The 26,091-nt window shown below is 39.2% G+C and overlaps 1 protein-coding gene and 1 non-coding gene across 2 annotated transcripts; one reads left to right on the top strand and one right to left on the bottom strand.

Moving 5' to 3' along the window:
• Window positions 1-938: 938 nt before the first annotated feature.
• On the top strand, window positions 939-1,045 carry LOC145038140 (small nucleolar RNA R71). The gene has a single exon (XR_013679205.1). It is a non-coding gene; the product is annotated as a small nucleolar RNA R71 (small nucleolar RNA).
• A 19,398-nt stretch (window positions 1,046-20,443) lies between these two features.
• Window positions 20,444-24,799, bottom strand: LOC145037179 (serine/threonine-protein kinase PBL34-like). The gene is made up of 6 exons (XM_078985771.1): window positions 23,986-24,799; window positions 22,541-22,878; window positions 22,294-22,429; window positions 21,556-21,692; window positions 21,337-21,460; window positions 20,444-21,166 (listed from the first exon to the last, which is right to left on the bottom strand). Exons 1-6 carry the CDS (start codon window positions 24,152-24,154, stop codon window positions 20,673-20,675), a joined length of 1,398 nt encoding a protein of 465 aa, XP_078841897.1. The 5' UTR covers window positions 24,155-24,799; the 3' UTR covers window positions 20,444-20,672.
• Window positions 24,800-26,091: the final 1,292 nt, after the last annotated feature.

The raw sequence follows: 26,091 nt of genomic DNA, 5'->3' as shown, positions 1-26,091 counted from the left end.
GGTGGTGGACTCGTAAAGTCCATCTCATTTGTTCAACGAGTCGAGTCGGGAAATTGTGATTCTTCATGTTTTGCTTCTTCCTCTTGCACCATCTTGGGATCTTCTTGCTGAATAAGGGCCAGAGGAATTATAATCTTCCCACTCCTAGTTGTCACGATATTTATATGTGCACCTTTTGGGTTACTTTCAGTATTACTAGGAAGTCCACCCGGTCTTCACTCGTTTACTTGTTGCGCATGTTGGCCCAGCTCCTTTTCTATGTTGAGAATAGATGCTTGCTGATTTCTAAGCAAGGCTTGTTGATCTTTCATCATAATTTGGTGTTCTCTCAACATATTTTGTTGATCTTTAATTGCAGCATCGGCATCATTATGTATTTTCTCGAACGCGACCACGAATCTTGTAAGCATGTCTTCCAAATCTGATTTCTTTTCATGTACTGGTTCCTCCTTTTGATAAAAGCCTCTATCTTTTTGCTTGTATTTCTCCTCCCTTGTCTTTTTATATTCATCATATGGTAGTCATTCTTTCTTGGGTTTTCTCCAGTTATCATCATACCTATCTCCACTTGAATAGTACACTTGTACCTTTTGGTTCCCATTCTCATCAAGGTCACAATCTTTTGTAAGGTGGGGCCCTCTACAGTTTTCACACCCACTCTAATAGCATGGATGGATTGGTCCATCTTAGTCATTCTTCGGTCCATGCTTTCCAATTTTGCCATCATCATTGCCATGTCATCGGTAATAGAGTTCACCGCCCCTCGAGTCAAGTCAGTCCTTGGGTTGTGGTATTCCCTAGAGTGCTTAGAGAATTCTTCAATTAGTTCTTTGATCACCGGGGGTGGCTTCTTTGTGAGAGGTCCGTGTGAATCAAGGAGTTGCCTTGTGGTCACATTCACTCCATCATAGGAAATGGAAACTTCTTGCTGGCTATTAAGCTCATGATGTGGGAAATTCCTTAGTAAACCTTTGTATCTCTCCCATGCCTCGTATAAGAATTCTCTAGCTTGTTGTTCAAAGTTGGCAATTGCTTTCTTCAATTTGGCTATCTTTAAGGGAGGACAAAATTAATCAATGAATTCTTCCTTCATTTTAGCCCATGTAGTGATAGATCCTGGAGGGAGTGATTTCAGCCAACCCTTTGCAATACCCTTGAATGTGACTGGAAGCATACAAAGTAGCATGGTTTCGTGAGGCACATTTGGAACATTAAAGTAGTTGGCTACATCGTTGACCTCGTCCAAATGTTTGTAGGCATCTTCATGATCTTTCCCTTAGAATGGGATTTCCTTAAGTTGAGTAAGTATGTGGCCCTTTAGTTCAAAAGTGGCAGTAACGAGAATGATGGGTTGCACAAGTCTCGATCCCGTATCGTCAGGTATCCTCTTTTTCCATTCTCTCATGGGAACTTCATCAATGTTTGCCATGGTGTTAGCGGGTTCGCCTTCAGAGTCGCTGCCTTCTTCGGAGTTGGATTCGTAATTGTCCTTAAATTCGACTTCTTTTGTATAATCTTCAAAAATTTCTAATTTACTTCCTTCGCTTTTATGATTGCTAGGCTTAGGTTCTTTCTTGTCCTTTTTCTTCCAAAAAACTGATTTGAGGTCCTTGAACGGTGATTTCTTTGGCTGGTGATTGTCTTCAAGTACTTTATCCTTGTTTTTCCTAAGTACGGATTCAGGGTCTTCAAATGGAGGGGTGTGTAGGATCCTTGGGTCATGTAAACCTGAAATCAAAACAAGAAACACACGTAAAAACAAAAATTGAAATAAAACACAAAACTGGAAATCCGCTATGGACTCGCCGAGTAGCTGCGACTGCACTCGGCGAGTTCAAGGCAAAAACAGAAAAAAATGAACGAAATTTCTAAAAATAGAAAACTAATAAAACTTATCCTAATAACTAAATTACTTAATAAATAACTTTGTGCAAGAAAAATCTCACACAAAGGGTCGATAAAACTAGATATTAGTATTAATTTTTAAACCGTTCCCCGACAACGACGCCAAAAACTTGATATGTGTGAACTTAACTAATTTTAATCCTACTTTTTAAATATAAATTTAACACACAAAAGGCAGTGTAGCTGTCAATTACTGGTATAACTAGGCCAGCAAGGTATCGAACACAGGAAACGGTGAATTAAACTAACTACTAAAACTATCTAAAAAGCAAATAATAAAATGAAGGGTTTTCTCTAGTTTTGCAAGACTAGAAACTTAGATAAAACTTAACTAATCAACTAATAGCTGAAAAACACGTAACAACCAACTAAATTCAATGATCAAAAGGGTTTCTGTTTAGGTTCGATTCATTCACTCCTATGGTTACTTTTTATGATAATGTAATAGATTAATTGTTATTGGTTACCGACTATGGTGATTAGATTCACATTCGTTATTACCAATCCTTAGAAAATAAATTCATTTAAGCAGTGATCAAGTGATTAAACTAATAAATTCCTTAGTTTAATTATTCGAGTTAAATAAGACTTGTAATTAGCTAATTAAATTGGTGATTCAATTAACCTCTTGTTGATGGTGTATCATACAAGCTCACACATTAATTTACCCATTCTCTAGTTAATCCTAGTTTCATATTCATTATTCCTAGGCAAATAGCAATGTGTTCACATAAATTATATGAGATAAGCAATCAAGCGATTTTCATGTAGCTTATTACTTAGCAATTAATAGAAAATAATTATGGTTAATGCATAAGGATCTTTAACAAGCTTAATTTAACAAAATTCACCACATAACAATTCATCAAAAGAGTAAATTAATCCATAGGAGCAAACTTGTCTACCATAAACAGAAACTAATGAAATTAGTTCATAATTACAATATATGAAAACCTAAAAACGAATTTAAACAAACCTAACATAGTTTTATTCAAAGGTAAAATGGAAAATTGAACCTAAATTGCCTTAATCTTCTTAGAATGAAGGATTAGGGTTCTTCAACATTTTCCAGGGTTCCAAAGATCTCCTTGATCGACAAGTATTTCCACCAAAGTTCCAGAGAGAGCCTGAATTCGGGTTTGTTGCTTTTATTTATAGATTTCTCAAAACAGGGGCTACTCGTCGAGTCCCCTTGAAGAATCTATGTATGGTAAGAACTTTACATATTCCTTTGCTAGCCTTCATGTGTACTCATCGAGTAGACGTCCCTACTCGCCGAGTAGCTTCAGAATTTAGCATTTTTCTTCTTTCTTCTGTTCCAGAGCTTTCGATTGTACCTCCTGCTTCCTTTTTCTTTTGAGCTTCTCTTTTGGACTAAAAACATAATTTGAAAAATATTAAGTATCTTTTGTCCATAATATGTAAATAATTAGCTAACAAATAATGAAAATCTCTACTAAATATATAGCTAAACATGCACATATCAATGCTTTTAAAATTGTACATGGTTATGATCTTATAGCCTTAGAATAATAGCTTTGGCCTTATTTCCTGTTCCTTGTTTGGTTGTGGTCCTAGGGTAGAGTCTATTATTTGACAGTTTAATAGATCCTGTTCTATGTATAATTTTCATGCATAGCACAACCGAAGCCAACACACAACGAGTATGTTGGGCATACAACTCCTAACGTTGGGTGTACAGTTGGTTAAGCATGCGATGGGGGATTTTTGGCCTACATTGCGTGTAGCTGGGAGTACACACAATGTACTCCTCAGACTCCCATTTTCCTTACTTTTTGGTCTTAATCCATTAAGACAAACACTCTATCTATAGATCTGAGTAATTCAAGGTCTCATAATCCATAAATTTGTGGGCTTTGAGCCTTTGCATGGCTAACTGAGGCTAAAACATCATTTCATCCATAAAAAGGTGCTTTACTCATGCATAGGATCAAAGGAAGGATCAAACAACCCTTTTTATTGATCTAGAAGCCAAAAATTCATAAAAGGACAACTCAAACTTTCTGAAGAGTCCCAATTCGAAAAGGTTCCGACTTTGGGGGACTTAAGCTCATAAATTGTACACTAGAGAGATCTTGAAGAACAATAGCTAAGATATAAGCTTTATACCTGAAAATGATGCACAACGGTGGGTGGTTTATGGATCTCTAAGTTGGATGGCACCTTCTTCTTCTTCTCTAACTTTCTTCTTCAATTACAAGATCCACGAATCACTTAAAACTTGCAAAATCACTCATAAGCCACACACTCAAGATTTACAGTTTAGAGAGAGTTGGAGGCTGATAAGGGTGGTTCCAAATGAGACCATCATGTTCTTTATATAGGGAGATTAGAAATATTAGGGTTTTGCATCTAAGCCTAGTACGCTCAGCATACTAGGTGGCCTTTGTGACCTTGTATGGTGCATGAGTACGATGCTCGTACTCATGCATATTCCCCGCGTACTGATTTACTAATTTTTCACACATAGGAATATTTATGGCATATTAAGGAAAGATTCAAGGTACCAAAATGTACCTTATTTAAGGATGTTACATTGTCTTTGGAATAAAGGATTTAGAACATAAATATTCCAAAAAGCAAAAAATTAGGAAATTTTCAATTCAAGTTAACAAGATGAAATTTTGAAGACTAAAAATGATGAGAAAATTGTTGTTCAAATCCTTAAGAGACCTTTCGTTCCCATAAAAATCACTTCATATTGTCCCAAATAACAAACGTTGTTTTAAAGCTAAGCACCGTCTCTAAAGAAAAGGGAAAAGAGAAAACTAATGTTCCTAAAGAACAAGATCCAACCACAGTCCATTCTACAAAACCAAAAGTGGTTTGGTCTACAAATGTTGAGGATGAGAAAAAGAACAAGAAAATACCCAAGAAAAAGCCAACTCATGGGAATACTACTCACACCAGTCCTCCAAAGACCTCAAAGGCTCAAATAACGTCTCCTTAAAATCATGATTTTTCAAACACTAGATTTCCTCACCAAAGTGGAAATCAGAAAGAAAATAACTCCAGACCTAAGAAGTATCATGATCTATCTAGAATGATGCGACCTACTCCTACCAACTCATTCATGTATCCGAATAACACTCACCTTATGATTTCTATTCATGGTCCATTTTGTGGTTTTAATCCACCCATTTGAGGGAACCACATGTTTAGGGGAAACCCAAGGTTTCCAATGATTCATTAGTTTGTAGGAAACTCTCAATTTCCCATGTATGATTTAAAATATTTCGTTAAGAGCCTTTTATCTGACAATTTTTACACTAAAGATCTTGCTTTTATCTAATGGTCCTTTGTTTTACATGATATACATCAACCATTACCTAGTGGATTTTAGGTTTATGAAGATTTTGTGTTCTCCTTAGACAAATTTCTTTGAAGACCAAGTGCAAACGTCTAAGGGAGAATGGTGTTTGAAATCATCAAAATGTTTATTTTTCATTTTTGTTCATCAGTCTTAACATTTAAGGGGGGGGGGGGGTTGGATTTTTAGATATTAAAATGTTTGATATATGAACATTTTATTTTGACCTAATAGTTGTTGGGTTTTTCAGATTTTAAATCCTAGCACTATAAGACTATTAGGTATGGGCAACATGTTATTACATGTTATCATACCCAAAAGGTGTCAGATCATCATCCTACTCATACATTGGTGTTATAACATAAATTATGTAAATGGGCAACACGAATTAACATGTGATAACACTCCATATTTTCTATTTAGTTTTTAATTTTTTTTTGAGTTTTTTTAATTACTATTTTTCTATTATTATTTTTTTTTGTATGTTTATTGATGTCTTAATATTTATAAAAACATATAAATTAATAACACATCTAATTTAATTAAACTATAAATTAAAAATAACATTTAAAAACTAAAAATAAATTTTTTATAAATGCTATATTACATTTTTCCCCTAAATTATTCATCTTCGGTACCATCATATATTTGATCTGCTAAGTCTTCTTGAAGTTGATTTTGTTTTCGTTGGTCATGAATATTAATGACTTTATGTAAGTAATCCGGTGTCCCTAGTTGAAATTCTATGTGTCTAGCTCCTGTAGCCGAATACACCGTGATATTTTTCCTTTATCTTCAATCACGATGTTATGCATTATGATACATGCATATATAATATCTCATAGAGTGTCCAAGTGAGATGGTCATGTTGTATATTCGACTATGCGCCATTTTGATTTCAGAACTCCGAAAGCACGTTCCACGTCTTAATTTGCTCCTTTTTGTATTCTCTTGAAATATTTTCTCATGGTTCTATCGGGTGTCAAAACGCCCTCACAAAAGTGGAATATGGTGGATATATTCCATCCGTAAGTTAATACCCAAACTTATACTCATAGTCATTCATTGTGAAAGGAGCATCCAATGCTTTTCCTGACAAAAGGTCCTCAAATATTGTTGAATGATCAAGAACGTTTACGTCGTTATTGGAACCCATAACCCCGAAAAAAGCATGCCAAATCCATAAGTATTCTGAAGCAACAATCTCTAATGCCAACGAAGGTGCTCCATGATGTCCACATGCGTGTTGGCCTTTCCACACCACATGAAAATTTCTCCATATCCACTTTGTGCAATCAACGCTTCCAAGCATGACCAGAAAACCATGTCATTGTTCATGCGTCACATATAGTTGTTGCATATCCTTTAATGAAGGTTTGCACAAGTATTTTTCACTAAGGGTTTCAACAACACCTGTTGCCAATCTATACAAACTTTCTCGTGCAGTTCACTCCGACATTCTCATATAGTTATCAACAGAATCAGGCGACTCCCCCATAGCCATAAGCTTGATTGCAGCAACACATTTCTCCAATCTATGAAACCTCGCCTACCTCTCGTATCACAACTCATTTGAAAAAATTCATACATAAACATATATTTAATTGATAAAAAAATGATTATCTAAAAACTATATAAAAACACATACATTTAAGTGTATTTATTTTATCTCAAAGCGATTATTAAAAAACTGTATTTACGATACCTGCTTTCCAATGCATTGGCTATCCGTTGAAACATATTTTTCACAAACAAAATCTTCTTTTGAAATCGTTAGGCGGGTAGGTACAATTATCCACAAAATAATCATTGACTAGATATTTATCCCTTCTTCACGATCTCTGTTTAACGACACACGTCATGTGAGTAGTGAAGTTGACTCTGGATATAGTAGCTTGTCCATAGAAATATTGCTACATCGTACTCACAATGATATCGTCGTTGTAAACGTCTAGATCCCTGGTACGTATTTAAATATTTATTTAATCATTTTCACAAGGTAACTCGACGAGTTGGTAGCCCAAACTCGTCGAGTAGAGATAGAGAGGGACGCGGGGTTTAAAGTCTACTCGACGAGTTGGGAAGCCCTGACTCGACGAGTAAGACTGCCAGAATCAAACCCTAATTTTAAGGGTTTTGAACCCTATTTAAAGAACATGACACCCCTTTGTGGCCTCCCTTATCGTCTCTCATTGTCCAGAAAACCCTAATCAGTGAGCTTGAGCTTTGTGTGTGTGTGTGTGTGAACCATTTTTGAGTGAATTGGTTTGATTTGAAGCCCGTGAGAAGGAGAAGAAGCTAGAGGACTTCAAGAGAAGGTTGTAGATCCAGAAGCTACATCACATTTCCTTTACTTTCTGTTAATCAAGCCTAAACCTTAGCCATTTGTTTTATATATCTTCTTATGGGATAGTTAGGGCATTTTGGAGTGCATATTGGAACCATTCATGAGTTCAAGCATGAGTTGGTGTATCTATTGCAGATCTAGGTCCTTCGAGGACTCCATGGAATAAAGGTGCCAACTTTATGGCCGTAGGAGTCCCATACACCTTATGAGCCACCTTTTTTTTTACCTTTTGAGCCAAAAACCTCATGTATGCTCGTAAAGTTGGAAACTTTACATGACATAAGGACCTTAGGGGTCCATATCTATGTTTTGGAGGCAATGAACCTAGCTCGAATCGATTGAATGGATTAAGATATTGGGGGACTCGACGATTCATTCATGCGACTCGACGAGTCGGGTTGCGATTCCTCTACTCTTTCTATTAATGAGTGAACTCGTTGAGTCTATGAGATGAATCAGCGAGATGGACATAGTTTTGGACTTGGAGGTTGAAGAATTCGACGAGTCCAAGGAAAGACTTAATGAATTGAGACGGGTTGTCCTGATTCTAAGTAAGAATAACTCGACGAGTTGACTCGCTTAAATGCGACTATGAGTGGATAGAGAACTCAGCGAGTTGGATCGTGATTTTAGGGTTCTTTATTAGCAGAACTCAGCGAGTTGATTCAATTCGAGTGTTGACTATAACGAGGGATAAAATGGTCATTTTACCCTGTCAAAGATTATCAGATTTTGACTAAGAGTTTTGCGTTGAAGGTGAGTTTTCCTCCAGTAGGAACGGGTAGAAGGCACCAATGCCGACCCGTTTATGTATGTTAGCGTATACCGGACATTGTTCCGATGCCGAGGTTAGCCCAAAGTAGATTATCTATTTCCGGACTTCGGTCCGATGTCGGGGTGATCCCGAAAAGCATTTATGTATGCTTGACGTCTTTGTGATTCTTGCATGTTATGTGTTATTTGTTCCAGGCTTCAGTCCGATGTCGGGGAAAGCCTGATATACGTTAGCTTATATGTTATGTGTTATTTGTTTCAGGCTTCGGTCTGATGCCTGGGCAAGCCCGATGCATGTTAGCTTATATGTTATGTGTCATGTGTTCTAGGCTTCGGTTTGATGTTGGGGCAAGCCTGGAGAATGTTTATATGCTTATGTTACCTGCCTATGTTATATGATATGTTGTATGTATGTCGGGGCAAGCCCGATGTCGGTCGAGGCCCAATGCCAGACCCGGTCTGATGTCGGGTAAGCCGATATCGGGTTTGTCCCGATGCAGCTGGTCGGTGTCCCAGAGTTTATGTTATATGTTATGTGTATGTATGTGGTTGTTTGGGGAGATCACTAAGCTTCGTTCTTACAACTTTCAATTTTGGTTTCATGTACTTCCATTAGCAAGTGGAAGAGCTCGGGATGATTGCATGATACACACCAAAGCTTTTTAGCCTGGGATATTTCACTCTGATATTTGATATGTGGTTTTGATACATTAACAGTTGTTATGATATTTTTGAGATACATGGTTTATGATTTTTATATGATAATGTTATTTATGGTTTTATTTAAAATCAAAATTTTTGGACAATATTTTTGGAATGTTACAAGTTGGTATCATGGCCTTGGTTTGGTTTGAGGGAATCAGACACACTCTCGGGTGTGTCTGAACTCAAACTGAGGACTTGGTATGAAAGTTTTCAAAAGAAAATCATTTTATAAAAGAACTTTGAGAAAAAGTAAAGAATTTTGAAAAGATAAAATAACTTTGAAAAGATAAAAGGGTGTGGTGCATGCAATCAGCCGAGCTCAAGTAAGTACTCCCAAATTACCCATACAAGTTTATGCTAAGATATTCTTATGAGAACTACATCCTAGATTAGGGATAAGGATCTAGGAAGGATGCCTTATGTGTTTGTTATATGTGTATAAGCTTTTTGAAACGCATGCTAGTACAGATTATCAGTATGATGGCCTGATTAGTATATGATTGATTATGTATACTCAATGCTCGAATGCTACTTGCTTTGTGGTTTTAGGAGTTCTAGTTATCTTTTACTAACTTGTAAACGAATATGTTAAGTTACATATTGCGAGGACTAAATAATTTTAGAAGGTTAGGCCTAACTCTATTTCGTAGCTCTTGTTTGAGTCCAACCGTTGTAGACTGAATCTCTTATTCGAAGAATTATCTAGTCTTAGTGATATGTAATAGTATTCGTAAGCTAGTTAGGGTAAGATAGCAGGGACTTCTTCTGTAGCTGATGGTGGCGAGTGGGATGTTGATTACCTTAAGGCAAGCCTGGGATGAGAGTAGCGCGTGAAGCAAAGTAGTAGAAGGGAATTGGTGAAGTCAAGGGAGTTCTTGAGGAAAGTACGGATAGATGCGAAAGGTAGTATGGGCCCGTAATATTGAAAGCAGAGGAACCGTACTTGATTCAAGGAAAGCTAAGATTAATCCAAGGGACTTGTAGTATATGTATGATCCCTTGAGATATGATTAGTATTCTGATGTTTCGTATGATGTGTTTTCAGAATGGTGGTTTTACACACTAGACCAGTTGGTAGCTAAGGCACCGGTGAGGGATCAGACTCGGGCTAAGGAGTCGGGCAGCTAGACGACCAGAATAGGGAGTCTATCTCCTTTGTGATCACGTGCAGTATTCTGGAGCAGACTCATGTGATCTTCGGCACGATCAAGGAGGGTATTTTAGAGATTTTGGATGAGTTTTTGAGTGCTTTTCGCACCGTGTTGTCGACCATGATGGGGCCGCTCACACTAAAGTTCAGGGAGTTCAGAGCTTGTGGATCTCCTGACTACCATGGGGCTCAAGACCCCATTGCGAGCACCAGGTGGTTGGCGGATGCCACCAACGCATTCCGCATCAGCAGATGTCCCAAGGGGGAGAAGGTTCAACTTGCATCTTGTTTTCTGTAGGACAAGGCACGTGACTGGTGGGAGGAGGTCGGACATGCCATTTGTGATGATGCCTCTCTTGATGCTATCACTTGGAGTGACTTTATGGCCAGGATGAGGGCAAACGTACATGTGATAGAGGTCTCACGGCTTACTAGGGAGTTCCAGGATTTCCAGCAGACGATTGAGACGGTTTCCGAGATCACTGCGATGTTCAGGGAGATGGCCTTTCTCGTTCTGTAGTATGTGGTGGATGAGGGAATGAAAAATGTTAGATATCATGAGATGTTGTGGAGTGATATCCGCCAGTTTGTGAGCCGTTCCAGCTGCAAGACACTGGAGGACATGATTGCTAGGGCGAGAAAGAGAGAGAGGGAGAGAGAGAGAGAGAGAGAGAGAGAGAGGGAGAGAGAAAGAGAGAGAGAGAGAGAGAGAGAGAGAGATAGAGAGAGAGAGAGAGAGAGTTGGATTTAGAGATGGAGAGGAAGACGAAACCTGAGGGGGTTCATTCAGGGAGTTCAGGCAAGAAGACCAAGGTATCAGATCATAAATCTCAGAGTCAGCAGAGCCATGACCATTATGGAAAATGCGGCAAGATGCATGAGGGAACATGCAAGGCGGGGAGTTTGGGCTGCTACAAGTGCGGCTGAACCAGTCATGTGAGTCGAGATTGCACAACCACCTCTACCATCACGATAGCATTAGATCTGATTTGATTTCAGTGCAATCAAAGGGGACAAAAGCGGTCCCAATGCCCGAGTTTAGCAACAGCAGGGAAGGTGGCAACACCTTCTCCTGCCACATTAAGGATAACAGATGGCCGTCAGGTCCGGGCTGAGGTGCCTACGGTGCGGAGCAGGGATTTTTAGCTTACTACAGAGGAGGCACGAGCAGCTCCTAACGTGGTGAAGGGTATGTATCTTCTCCTTATCTATTTATGCGTATTGATTTTTACTTATGTTTATGTGTTTCATTTAGGATCGTTCCTCATGAATGGTATTTTTACTCTGGTATTGTTTGATTCGGGGGCTACCCGATCGTTTGTGTCGCTCGCTCTTAGCAGGCGGTTTAGTAGAGCTCTGGGAGAGCTGGACTGTCCCTTGGACATCGAGATAGTATATGACAGGACTGTCAGGGTTGCGAGGGTTCATCAGGGATGTACGCTACTATTGTTTCATGAGTAGTTCTCAGTAGACTTGGTTCCTATTCCTCTATGAGGGAATAAGGTGATCGTGGGTATAGTTAGTTAAGTCCAAATGAAGCAATGGTCGACTGCAAACAGCAGCAGGTGAGGGTTCGGACTCCTAGTGGGGAAGGGTTAGTGATTCAGGGTGAGAGGCCGTAGAGTGGACCGACTCTTTGTTCGGAAGTTAGAATGAGGCACTATCTTCAGCAGGGTTGCGCAGGCTATGTCACCTATGTCATGGATACCTGTGATAAGGGTAAGGAGACATGGGATGATGTACCGGTCGTGTAAGAGTACACGAATGTATTCCCATAGGATCTGCCTAGGATACCTTCAGAGAGATAGGTAGAGTTCAGGATTGACCTACTTCCTAGTGCATCTCCGATAGCCAAGTCACCATACTGGTTGGCTCCTACCAAGATGCAGGAGTTGTCTACACAGCTGAAAGAGTTGCTAGACAAGGGATTTATCAGGCTGAGTATTTCGCAATAGGGAGCCCCGATTCTATTTGTGAGGAAGAAGGACGGGTCACATTGCTTGTGTATAGACTATTGGGAGCTAAAAAAGGTAACGGTGAAGAACCGTTACCCACTCCCGAGGATAGATGATTTGTTTAACTAGCTCTAAGGAGAAGCTTGGTTCTCCAAGATTGATCTACGGTCAAGATATCACCAGATGTGAGTCAGGGACGATGATGTGTAGAAGATGGCTTTTCAGACTCGCTATGGTCATTATGAGTTCATGGTGATGCCGTTTGGGCTCACCTATGCGTCAACCGTGTTCATGGATCTCATGAACCACGTTTGCAGACAATTGTTGGATCGGTCTCTGATAGTCTTCATCGATGATATCTAGGTCTATTCCAAGACTTAGGACCAGCACGAGGTGCACCTGAGGGAGGTGCTGGAGACACTAAGGAGGGAGGGACTTTTTGCAAAGTTTTCCAAATGTGGGTTCTGGTTGTGCGAGGTGCAATTTCTTGGGTACCTTGTCAACCAGAAGGGTATCCTGGTCGACCCGGCTAAGATAGAGGCCATGTTGCAGTGGGAGATTCCGAGGTCTCCAACTGAGATTCAGAGTTTCCTGGGTCTAGCGGGTTATTACCGAAGATTTATTCAGTACTTCTCCAATATTGCAGTTCCTTTGATCCAACTGGCCAAGAAGTCGGTGGCTTTTCGCTGGGGGCCTGAGCAGCAGGTAGCCTTCGAGACGCTCAGGCAGTGGTTGTGCGAGGCACTGATTCTCACCCTGCCATAGGGTGTCGATGATTTTGGTGGTTTACTTTGACGCTTCGATCATGGGCATGGGTGCGATATTGATGCAACGGAGTCACGTGATTGCTTACGCTTCGAGGCAGCTGAAGCCTCACGAGGTGAACTATCTGATGCATGATTTAGAGCTGGGGGCTGTGGTTTTCTCCCTCAATATTTAGCGGTACTACCTCTATGGGGTTCGTTGTACCATTTACACAGACCATAAGAGTTTGAGGTACCTTATGGATCAATCGAATCTGAGCATGAGGCAACTTCGGTGGTCAGATGTGGTGAAGGATTATGACTGTGAGATCTTTTACCACCCGGGCAAGGCCTACGTGGTGGACGATGGCCTGAGCCGCAAGGTGGTAGTGACTCCGATTCGAGATATCTATCTGAGGATGACAGTGGTTACTCCATTACTAGAGTAGATTACAGAGGCGCAGGTTGAGGGCCTGAAGGAGGAGCACTATAAGTGCGAGCAGATCATAGGCCAGGTGGCCTCCTTCGATTACGACAGTCGTGGATTGTTGACCCTGCATGATAGGGTCTGGGTGTCGTACTTGTAACAACCCAAAAAATCAAGGGTAAAATTTTTAATATAGTTAAATCGCATATATCTTTAAATCCAAACATTCCAAAAACATAATTAATTAAAAACATTCAACAGAGTTCATCCCAAAATCATATATTGCGGAAAACATGGGTGTGTGCACTACAATCAAGTTGAGCCCTTCCTTTCCAGAACGATGATACCTAAAACCATAAACAATACTGTAAGCACGAAACTTAGTGAGTTCCCAAGAGCATACCCCACACAATCCACATAACCACATAATCCATACTAGCTATAACATTTACATAAACCAATATCAACCATATAAGCCATGCATACATAAACCTGTAAGGATGTCGTGGGCTTCCCCCAGGGTCTTAGACCTTCGTGCCATGGGATACCCCACATGGTCTTTACAAAGGAATGTCATGGGCTACCCCACATGGTCTTATATCCAACTATCATGGGCTCCTCCCGGGGTCTTCCATGAAAGTATCACAAAGACAACTAGCATATCACACATCACATAAACAACTAGTACAACGCATACCTCACAAACAACTAGTATACTACATATCACATAAACAATGCATATAAACATATAAGGATGTTGTGGGCTCCCCTAGGGTCTTATATCATCGTGCCATGGGCTACCCCACATTGTCTTTACCTAGGAATGCCATGGGCTCCCCCACATGGTCTTATATGCAATTGTCATAGGCTACCCTACATGGTCTTTACCTATGAATGTCATGGGCTCCCCCACATTGGTGTGGGTGTGGCAGACGGGGACGAATGTGGCTGAGGCGCACCACCGAAGAAACGGGAAAGAATGTCATGATGGCTAAGGTGGTGATCGTTTCACAAAACGGTGACAACTGGTGCTCCACGATGGCGATTGGAGAAGGAAAAGGAAGGCGACAGTCCTGCGGTTGTTTGTGGTTGTTTGCTAATCGGAATGGCACGGTGGCGACACTGGAGGTGAAGGGGGTGGTGGCTGTATCCGCTTCTAGGGTTAGGGTAATGCAACAGTTAAATACCGATACCCTAACAATCTTCATCCTATATTGGTTGGAATGGTCCCTCCCTATAAAAAAAAACTTTTCAAATAAAGTCCACAATTTACCATTTCTACCTTAGCTTCTAAAATTCCTTTCAACCCCAATCCAAAATTTAGCTTTCCAAAATCCTTTCATAATAAGTCCAATACTTACCAAACACCCCCTATCTTCTAAATTTTTTTACAAAATAAATCCCAAAGTTACATTTTAACCCCGAATAATCCAAATTATAACATTCGGCTCCCCAAAACCAACACCCCACTAAATCATACAGATTTATGGTGACTATTCATTCATAAATTTTATCTATTTATTTATTTAATAAGCAGGATGTTACAGTACTAGGGCAGAGTACAATATATATTGATGGATGAGGCCCACAAGTCTAGGTTCTCCATCCATCCCGGGGCAACGAAGATGTACAGAGATTTTTGACCCGATTATTGGTGTCCTTTCATGAGGTGGGATGTAGCTTGGTTCCTAGAGAGATGCCTGACCTGCAGCAAGGTCAAGGCAGAGCACCAGAGGCCTCACGACAAGATGCAACCATTAGATATTCTCGTGTGGAAGTGGAAGGACATTACTATGGATTTCATCACTAAGCTTCCCAGGACCGCACGTGGAGTTGATTAGATATGGGTCATCGTGATCGGTTGACCAAGAGTGCCCATTTTATTCTGATCCAGGAGAGCATATCGGCAAAGAAGCTAGCCAAGATTTACGTGCGTGAGATAGTGGCACGTCATGGAGTGCCTGTCTCGGTAATATGAGATCAAGATGTCCATTTTACTTCCAGATTCTAGAAGAGGTTTCACGACTCGTCTCCACTTCAGCACTGCTTTCCACTCCCAGATGGACGGAAAGATCGAGAGGATGATTCAGACTCTCGAGGACATGCTTCGTGCATGTGTTTTGGATTTCGGTGGCAGTTGGGATACGTATCTTCCGTTAGCGGAATTTTGTATAACAATAGCTACCACACCAGCATAGATCGACCTCCCTTCGAGATGCTCTATGGGAGGAAGTGCAAGACCCCAATCTGTTGGTGCGAGGTCGATCAGAGAGTCATGGGGAGTACTGAGGTAGTACTCAAGACTACAGAGTGGATCCAGCAGGTCCGGAGCAGACTCCAGACTGCTCAGATTCGGCAGAAGAGCTATGCTGACAAGCATCATTTTGACTTGGAGTTTCAGGGGGGTTGTATGGTTCTCTTGAAGGTTTCACCTTGAAAAGGTGTCATCCGGTTCAGAAAAAGGGGCAAGATGGGTCCCAGGTTCATCGGTCCGTTTAGGGTTGTGGTCTGGGTGGGTTGGATTGCTTACCAGTTAGATCTTCTAGCAGACCTCAGCCAGATCCACGGTACCTTCCATGTTTCTCAGTTGCAGAAGTGCTTAGTGTATGACTCAGCAGTGGTACCCTTAAAGAATATTTTGGTTGATGACAACCTGAATTACATCGAGAGACTGGAAGCTATTCTTGACAAGAAAACTAAGGAGCTAAGGAACAAGAGGGTTGAGCTAGTAAAGGTGCAGTGGCAGCACCGCAAGGGCTCTGAGTGGACTTGGGAGCCCAAGGAGGAAATGAGGGAGCATTACCCAAAGTTATTCGAGACATCAAATTTTGAGGACGAAGTCTAAGACAAGTGGGGGAGAATTTAACGCCAAGATCCCTGGTACATATTTAAATATTTATTTAATCATTTTCACAAGTCATCTCGACGAGTTAGTAGCCCCAAACTTGTCGAGTAGAAATAGAGAGGGATGCAGGGTTTGAAGTCTACTCGACGAGTTGGGAAGCCCCGACTCGATGAGTAGGACTGCCAGAATGAAACCCTAATTTTAAGGGTTTGGCACCCTATTTAAAGAACATGAAACCCCTTTGTGGCCTCCCTTATCGTCTCCCATAGTCCAGAAAACCCTAATCAGTGAGCTTAAGCTTTATGTGAGTGTGTGAACTAGTTTTTGAGTGAATTGGTGTGATTTGAAGCTTGTGAGAAAGAGAAGAAGCTAGAGGACTTCAAGAGACGGTTGTAGATCCAAAAGCAACATCACATTTCCTTCACTTTCTTGTAATCAAGCCCAAGCCTTGGCCATTTGTTTTCTAGATCTTCTTATGCGATAGTTAGGGCATTTTGGAGTTCATATTGGAACCATTCATGAGTGCTAGCATAAGTTAGTGTATCTACTACAGATCTAGGTTCTTGAAGGACTCCATGGCATAAAGGTGCCAACTTTATGGCCATGGGAGTCCCATGCATCTTATGAGCCACCTTTTTTTTACCTTTTGAGCCAAAAACCCCATGTATGTTCGTAAAGTTGGAAACTTTACGTGACATAAGGACCTTACGGGTCCATATCTATGTTTTGGAGGCTATGAACCCAACTAGAATTGATTAAATGGATTAGGATCTTGGGGGGCTCGACGAGTCGTTCATGCGACTCGGTGAGTCGAGTCGCGGTTCCCCAACTCTTTCTGTTAAATCAGTAAAATCGTTGAGTCTAGGAGATGACTCAGCGAGCTGGACATAGTTTGGGACTTGGAGGTTGAAGAACTCGAAGAGTCCAAGGAAGGACTCGACGAGTTGAGACGGGTTGTCCCGATTCTGAGTAAGCATAACTCAACGAGTCTGAGGATGACTTAATGGTTTGACTTGCTTAATTGCGACTATGAGTGGACAAAGAACTCGACGAGTCAGGGGAATAACTTGGTGAGATCATGATTTTAGGGTTCTTGAGTAGCAGAAATCGACAAGTTGATAGACCAACTCGGCAAGTTGAGTCAATCAGAATATTGACTATGACCAGGGGTAAAATGGTCATTTTACCCTATGAAAGATTATCAGATTTTTACTAAGTGTTTTTTGTTGATGATAGTCGGGGAGTCGTTGGAGCAGCCATCAGAGATTCCTCACACGAGATTTTAGCAGACAGCTTGAGAGGTGAGTTTTCCTCCAGTAGGAACTAGTCAAAGGCACCAATGACGGCCCGTTTATGTATGTTAGCGTATACCGGACTTTGGTCCGATGTTGGGGTTAGTCCGAAGTAGATTATATGTTTCCGAACTTCGGTCCGATGTCGAGGCCATCCCGAGAAGCATTTATGTATGCTTGACGTCTTTGTGATTCTTGCATGTTCTGTTATGTGTTCTGGGCTTCGGTCCAATGCCGGGGCAAGCCTGATGTATGCTAGCTTAGATGTTATGTGTTATGTGTTATGTGTTCCAGGGTTCGGTCTGATGCCGGGGCAAGCCTAATGCATGTTAGCTTATATGTTATGTGTCATGTGTTCCGGGCTTCGGTCTGATGTCGGGGCAAGTCCGATGAATGTTTATATGGTAATGTTATGTGCCTATGTTATATGATATGTTGTATTTATGTAGGGTCAAGCCCGATGTCGGGCGAGGCCTGATGCCAGACATGGTCTGATACCGGGGTAACTGATGTCGGGCATGAGCCCGATGTCGGTAAGCCGATATCGGGTTCGTCCCGATGCAGCTGGGCGAAGTCCCAGAGTTTATGTTATATGTTATGTGTATGTATGTGGTAGTTTGGGAAGCTCACTAAGCTTTGTGCTTACGGTCTTCAGTTTTGGTTTCAGGTACTTCCATTAGCAAGGGGAAGAGCTTGGGATGACTGCATGACACACAACACATTTTTTTAGCCTGGGATATTTCACTCTGATGTTTGATATGTAATTTTGATACACTGACAGTTGTTATGATATTTTTGAAATACATGGTTTATGATTTTTATGGTTTTATTAATGATTTAAAAACGAAGTTTTTGGACCGTATTTTTTTGGATGTTACAGTCGGCGTCGTTATCATCGTTGAATGGACGAAAATTATCAATGGGATCCCTTTTTTTGTTTTGAAATTGAGAGAAATAGATGCATTTTGTAGGTAAAAATAAGTAAAATATGTGTATTTATAGTATATAGAAATGTGATTTTTTTGGTTTGTAATCATTTAACAACGGTCTAAAATATGACATTTTTAATCGAAACTAGCAACCCAAACTCCATTGTCTCCCGTAACACACTAACGCGCAATCACATAATGCTGAATGACGCACGGTTGGGGCGGTGTGTTGGCCGTTATGTCAGCGTTATTTTGTGTCCACATCAGATTATCGGGATACGGCGTTGCCCATACCTGATAGTCTAAATAGTTTAAGTTATTTTTATTTTAGAGAGAACCTCCTTTGTCACTTAGATTGTCATAGACAAAGAAAGTAAAAGTTCATCTTATTTATTTGAGATGACAAAACTGCATAATTGGTCCTTGTGGTTAACTGAAAATTGCCACTTTGGTCAAAAAAAAATTGGACTAGCACCAGAGGTCCAAATTTTTCATTTTGTTGCGAGTTTGGTCCAGTTTGCTTTAAACTTTTTATAATGACGATTGTGCCCTTTGCATTTTCTCTTTTCCAATTTTTTTTATTATAGAAATTTAAAAAAAAAAGGGAAAATACTCTCTCTCTCTCTCTCTCACACACACACACATACACACACAAAAGCATTTGCTTCATCATATTTTCAAAAAATCCATCCCCTTCACCACCACCACCACCATCGATGATGGAGGCTTCCGGCGAAGAGGCTTCCACCTCCAAAACCCCAAAAACCTGTAGCCTGCAACCCTCAAGATCCAAGAACACACCATCTTCTCGCCTTTATCGGAGTTTAGGCGAACAACACCATCTTCAAGTCATATTCTCAGGCGACCATCTTCCACAGAAAACCCTTCGATTCCGATGATGATCTGGATGGGTGTTACAAATCCATAAGGAGGGAGGCACGAGACTGGTAAGAGATTGAGGAAGATGACAACGCCATTTTTCGACAAAATTCCGGTTGCAGGTAAGAAACGACTGTAATTGATCCTCTTGATTGATCGAATAGGAAAACAATCCTCTCACAGTGTAGAATCGGTCTTACACAGGTCGCAAGGGGTGACGAGACTGGTTGGAGAGGGTCGGCGGAAACAGCAGCTATTGGCGGCGGTGTCCCACAGCAGCGGTTACCTGCTATGGTGGTCGGAGGTTCCTTCGGCCTCGTTTTTGGTTGGGTTCTGGTCGAAATCAGTGGAGAAATCGAATGGGAGTGGTGTTTGGTGGTGATTTTCAGTCGAGAGGAGGGGGTATAAAGTGGTGGTCGGACTTTCATCAACAGTGGCGAAACAAGAAGGCAAAGACGGTGGCGGTGGGTGGAGATTGCAGCTTCGCTGATTTCATCTTCCTGTTTCGAAGGGTTTGACCAGAGGGAGGGAGGAAGGAAAGGGTTGTGGTTGGTGAGTTGATCGGCGATGGTAAGAGGGTAAATGGGTGGTGGCAGCGGTGATGTTCCGGTGGTCCTTGGTGGTTTTCCGGTGGCACAACTCTATGACTGGAGGAAGGCGATAGGCGGTGGTGAGAGTATTGGGGTGGAGCAAGACAGATCGGAGGAGGGAGAGAGAGAGAGAGAGAGAGAGAGAGAGAGAGAGAGAGAGAGAGATTTCATTTTTATTTTTTTTTATAAAAATTAAAAAAATAAATAGAAAATGCAAATTTTCTTTTTTAGTTTTTCTTCTATTAAAAAAAGTATTTAAATATGAAAAAAACTGAAAAAACGAAAAAAATAATAAGGGCAAAATAATCATTATGAAAAAGTTTAAAACAAACTGAATCAAACTCGTAACAAAATGAAAAGTTTGGACCTCTGATGCTAGTTCAAACTTTTTTGAATCAAAATGATAATTTTCAGCTAACTACATGGACTATTTGTACAGTTTTATCATTTGAGATTGATTCATGTAATGTTATTAATTTCTACATTGTGATCTCTGAATCTGGGTTCCTAAAGACCAATTGTATAAAAATTTCAATAGTTGTATCTATTTTCGAAGACCTCATAGACCAACTACATAATTTTATCTTTTATAATATAAAATCGTAAATATTAATTTGAACAGTACATTCTTTAGAACAAAAGTTAACCAACAAAGAAGCAAAGTTGCAAAAAGCAGTTCCCTTTATAAACATAAAACAAACCCAATTCGCAATAGTCACAAAAAAAGTTACTAAAACCCACAAAAAGGGTGAAAAAGGGAGTGTTTTCACTTTTCGCCCCAATTAGTCAATTACATCCGGTCATCTGACCGGTTTCGGAGACCGACAAAGTTGATCACCACCACGGCGATGTGGAGACACATACGGGCAGCCCGGAATCGAAAGGCCGCGAATCGCCTGCCCTTTAAACCCTCCTCCACCACTTCCACCGCCCTGACTGCCGCCCATATGCACCGCCTGAAAATACGGCGACGAACATGCCATGTCCTTAAGATTCACGAGTGGTTTCAAAACTTCATAAACATCGCTCATTAAGGGTCGAGCTTTCGGGTCACGATTCAAGCAAAGCGCGGCTAATTGAGCGGCTTTTTGTGCACCTCTAACGGAGAATCGACCTTCGAGAAGTGGATCCATTAATTGGTAGAACCGCCGTCTTTCTCCTAGATATGGTCTTGCCCATTCTACAAGGTTGTGTTCTCCGGTGGGTCGGTTTTTGTCCATGGATCTTCGCCCCGTTATCATTTCGAGTAAAACTACTCCGAAACTATATACGTCGCTCTTTGATGTTAGGTGACCTGGCATTTGTTATTAACATAACATTTAGACAGAGGACAACATGGTCATTTACTCATTTCTTTGAATTTAGATAAACAGTCATATGCTCACATTTTGATTGGTTATTCAGCATCAAAGGGTAAAATAGTCATTTCTTAAATACTTTTTAAACATCATTTAATAAATATACCTGTCATCACATACTCGGGTGCAGCATAACCATAAGTTCCCATCACACGAGTCGATACGTGTGTCTTATCTCCTTCGGGACCATCTTTAGCAAGTCCAAAATCAGATAGCTTCGCGTTATAGTCCTAAAACAAGAATCAATTTTAAAATAATTAAAATTTATCAATCATAAAGATGAATATCGTAAATAAATAAATAAAAAAAGTTAAAAGCTACAAACCGCATCTAGTAAAATATTGGATGTCTTAAAATCTCGATAAATAACGGGTCGTTCGGCTTCCTCATGAAGAAAAGCAAGACCCTTTGCTGCACCTAGAGCAATTTTCATTCTAGTCCCCCAAGGTAGTGGCAATGATCCTGTCAAAATACAATAAGATGTAGGGCCCGTTTGTTATAGTTCAGGACAAAACAGGTTGTACTTTGTTTGGCTGCAGTGGACTGGAACCAATGTCAATGGGACAAAAAAAGAAGAATTTATTGTCCAACCCAAAAAGTGTGACAAAAGTTGCACACAAAAAGGTGGGAGAGAGACTTGCATGTACAAAAGACATGAATGCTCTCCTCATTGAAAGCAAGCTTAGAAAGGTAGTTCGTGTGTAATTTGGCCTTAATTTGATAAGGTAATATGAACATCTTAAAAAGGGTTAAACAAAAGAAAGAGCAACGTACATTCATTGATGTGTTTACTATAGCATCCTACTTTCATTTTTACCTATTACACCATTGTACTAATAAAAGCAAATTTTCATTGCTAATAAGAAAAAAAAAATGAAAGTACAATACTATAATCAGGTAGATTTTTCAAAGTATAAAAAATTTCAATAAGAAAAAAAACGTAAATAGGATTCTGTAATAAACAAATAAATGAAAGTAAATTGCTATTTCATGCACATAGCCTCCCAAAAAAAAACGTTTTCTTGAATAATCATCTATAACATAAGAAAAAAGAATCACATACTTCTAAAAAGATGGTTTTCAAGGCTTCCACGAGGCATAAACTCGTACACGAGCAACCTTTGATCATCCTCAATGCAATAACCGATCAATTTAACCAAATTCGGATGCAAAAGATCACCAAGAAAATTAACTTCCGCCTGCCACAATTTCAACATCAATAAAACCCATCAACCATAAATAATATACAAAAAAAAACATAGTTTAAAAAAAAAATTAAAAATTAAAAAAAAAAAAAAAAAAGGTCATACGAGCCATTCTTTGTGACCCTGAAGTCCATCATGATTGAGAGTCTTGACCGCAACGGATAATCCTGTCCCGGGCTTCACAGGTGTTGTCCCATTCTCATTGATCCATCCTTTGAAAACACAACCAAATCCACCCTCACCAAGAAGGCTTTCGGGTCTAAAACTCCTTGTAGCCGATTTAAGTTCATTGAAATTGAATTTTCTAAGTTGTGATGCAATTTTTAGATCCTCGGTTGCATTTGGAGTTGATGGAGTGCTTTCCGTGTTGCTAGTGGTTGTAGATAAAGTCGGGAGGACAACGGGTCGATCCAAAATTTTATTGTTTGTAGATTTACTTTCAACTTGTTCATGTAAAAAACACAAAATCAAGTGACAAAATTAGTCATATAGATAAATTCGAGGTGGTATAAATGTATAATAGTATATTCGTAACTCAGCAGCTGCAGTGTGACAGTTTTAATTCCATTGTGGATTGGGCTCCCTGTAGAAATTGGGCCGTTACAATGGTCCAACATGTACCTGATTTACATCTGACATGATGCTGACATGACGAGTGTGGGCCATAGGGGTTATGGAAAAGTAACTTTTTTGCGGAAAAGAATTAAAAGGTATATTTTTGGTTTAGAACATTTCCATAAAAAGATATGAATTTCTTTTATTGGAATCTAGAGTGATTTCATGTTCCGAAATTATGCCATGAATCGATGATGGGATGTCTAAAAAGCATATGAATAATAGAAGAAACTTTGAACACATAGTCGACATAATAAGAACATAACATAACATATTTTCACTTCATTTCTAATTTGGTTACTAGACTTCAACATTGTACTATAATCACTATACTTATCAAGATTTATATTTTGGGTAGTTTCGGACAAATGTGACATGACATAAAACCGAATCTTGCAGCTTAACTAGTTACCCATTATGTTTTTCAATAAAATCATAAAAGTTTCAACATTTTTCTAGATTAACTATTTTGACCGAATTATAAGTAACATGTCAAGATGGTTAATTTCAAAAAATACAGGCGAAACCTAATATAATTGTTCAAAATTGTTGATTTAGAAAAATATATGAAACATTAGTGAATAAATTACAAAAGTGTCCAAAATATATTTATTTTTTTAGTAATTTTCCCTTTTTCTTTAGAAAAGCCGATGGTTTTGGAAAGTTGAATGCTTTTAGTAATGATAGTGACTGAATTAGAAATGAAGTGAAAGTATGGTGCTTTTTATTGAAATTTCCCCTTTAAAGAACGACGATTCTCTACAAATGGAAACCATTGAATACAAGATAAACTTGAAATGCATAAATTGGATATGATCACAAGAACTTGCGGAATTAGAATCAAAACAAGCATAATAGAAGCAAATGAAGTAGATTTCAAAACAAATATCGAGTAATTAATTTGGTCATAAAGAAATTTGCTAAAAATTTCATACCATATGGAATGCTATTCCCACAAATGGAGTTCTCCACTTTGGACCTTGTGGAAATGCATCTCCCCAAGAATCTGAACTTAATCCAACACCCTCTTATCTCAATCTCATCTTCTTTCTTCTTACTTTCCTCCATTTTATCCACACTCAAAGTTCCTATCTTTTCAGGCATTTTTCTTCCGAAAATCCCCTAAAAGATTCGACTAATAAAACCCCATAAGTCAACAAAGATTCTACACTTCAAATAGAATTCTCGGAAAAGACCCAATGTGGTCCGAAATTCGTTACGCTATCAAGCATTATCAAAAACCAGAAGCAAGCGTACAATAAATGAGAGAACAAGTGATACCCAGATGAGAAATTAGGTTGAAAACTCGAAATGAGCCCGGAAATGATCAAATGGGTGTGCGACAGATAACAAAACTGTCATGCAAAACCAATGACAGAGAAAAAAAAGTGTAAAAGAAGGCTTCGAGAACCCTAAAGCATCAACAAACTAAAGGGTAAAAGAAGATGAAAAATGCAGCCTTTTCTTGATACGGACATGATCAAATAGAAAAGGGGTATACATAATTAGATATGAATGTAGATTTTTTTGAGTGTTTAGTAAAGAAAAGCAGAAGGGTGTTTTCCTTTTAACTTTTTTCAAGAAAAAGAGGAGACGACAGGGGGGGTTATCGATGCGAAGCAATAAAATCAAGATGAGAGAGATAGTGAAGAGAATTTATGTGAGATAGGGGAAACGTGCGTTTCGCGTGAAATGCAGGGGAGGGGTAGGGAAGGACCGGATAATGTGGACAGAGGGAAAAGAGATGAAAGGAAAACTACAGGATGCTTGACAAAATTACACCTACAAGAATAGAAGGCATTTATTTTAACCCCTAAATCTTAAATAAATTCCTTTCAATCCCATCCAATATATATATATATATATATATATATATATATATATATATATATATATATATATATATATATATATATATATATATATATATATATATATATATTATTTAAAACTACCAAGAGGGTCATCACTCCACCAATTAAAAATATTGTCATATTATAGCCAAGTAATTATTATTTTTTACAACTTTCCATGACAACTAGTAGGAAATTACTTGCGCCGTTGGCATCAGGTTGGATCGAGTTTGCATAAATGTTTTTCAAAATCATGTCCAAATTAAATGTAGGGGATTCCTGGTTTTTTAGGGGTTTAAGTTCCTTTGTGTAATACGGTTTTGATAAAATTTGATCTTTGATAGTTCAGTTTAAGTGGAGTTATCAGAGTCCAAAAACTTCCGTTGTGTATAACCGGATTCCAATACTGTTCATTTGGTACATTCACAAGTAATCCTGTCCACTTTTTGTCTCTTTCAGTTGACTGTGTGTAATCAAATAAGGAAAACTCCAGTCAAAATCACAAGAATGAAAGTAAGTACAACCAAATAAAAGTTAAATCTCAACTAAATATGAATTACTTTACTTTTTGGTTTTAGTAATAGTAGGATTAGTTTGTTCGTATTGGTTTTGGTCTAGTACGAGGTTACATTTGCTTACATTCATACATCACTGTTTTGAAAAGGCAAACTGACATCAAAATACTTTTAAACGACCAAGGGCATGATTGTCATTAACTCGATTAACAAACAGATAAATATATTGTGTTGCTTACCCAAAAGTGTCATTTGATGCTTTTTCAAAGCTTCAATTTCTTCTCATTCCTTTCCTATAACCAATTTGTTGGATTCACTGATAAGAAAATCTATAACTAACCTGATTAATAATAAAAAGCACACGACTTTTATTTTTATTTAAAAAAAAAAAAACTAAAGTGCATTGTCATTTTTGGTAAAAAAAATATTGAGATAGCCAAAAAAAAAAGTTTCTGAGCTGTGTATTTTTTACTATGACAAAAATACAAACTAAAAAAACAAAGTAAAAGCCTAAACTGTAACAGCCCGAAATCCAGGTACCTTTATTTAGCCCTTCATCTTTATATATGTTGTCATTTAAGGGCTTTTGTGTTGGGCGAGTATGTTGGGCGTACAAGGAGTACGCTGCGCGTACTCGCGCGCTTCATTTAAACGCATCCTCCCTCGGGTACGC

This window comes from Lactuca saligna, chromosome 3 (assembly GCF_052625555.1).
Source record: "Lactuca saligna cultivar CGN05327 chromosome 3, ASM5262555v1, whole genome shotgun sequence".
Lineage (NCBI taxonomy): Eukaryota > Viridiplantae > Streptophyta > Magnoliopsida > Asterales > Asteraceae > Lactuca > Lactuca saligna.
Note: the sequence above shows the minus strand (reverse complement) of the source record. Positions and strands in the feature narration are given on the sequence as shown.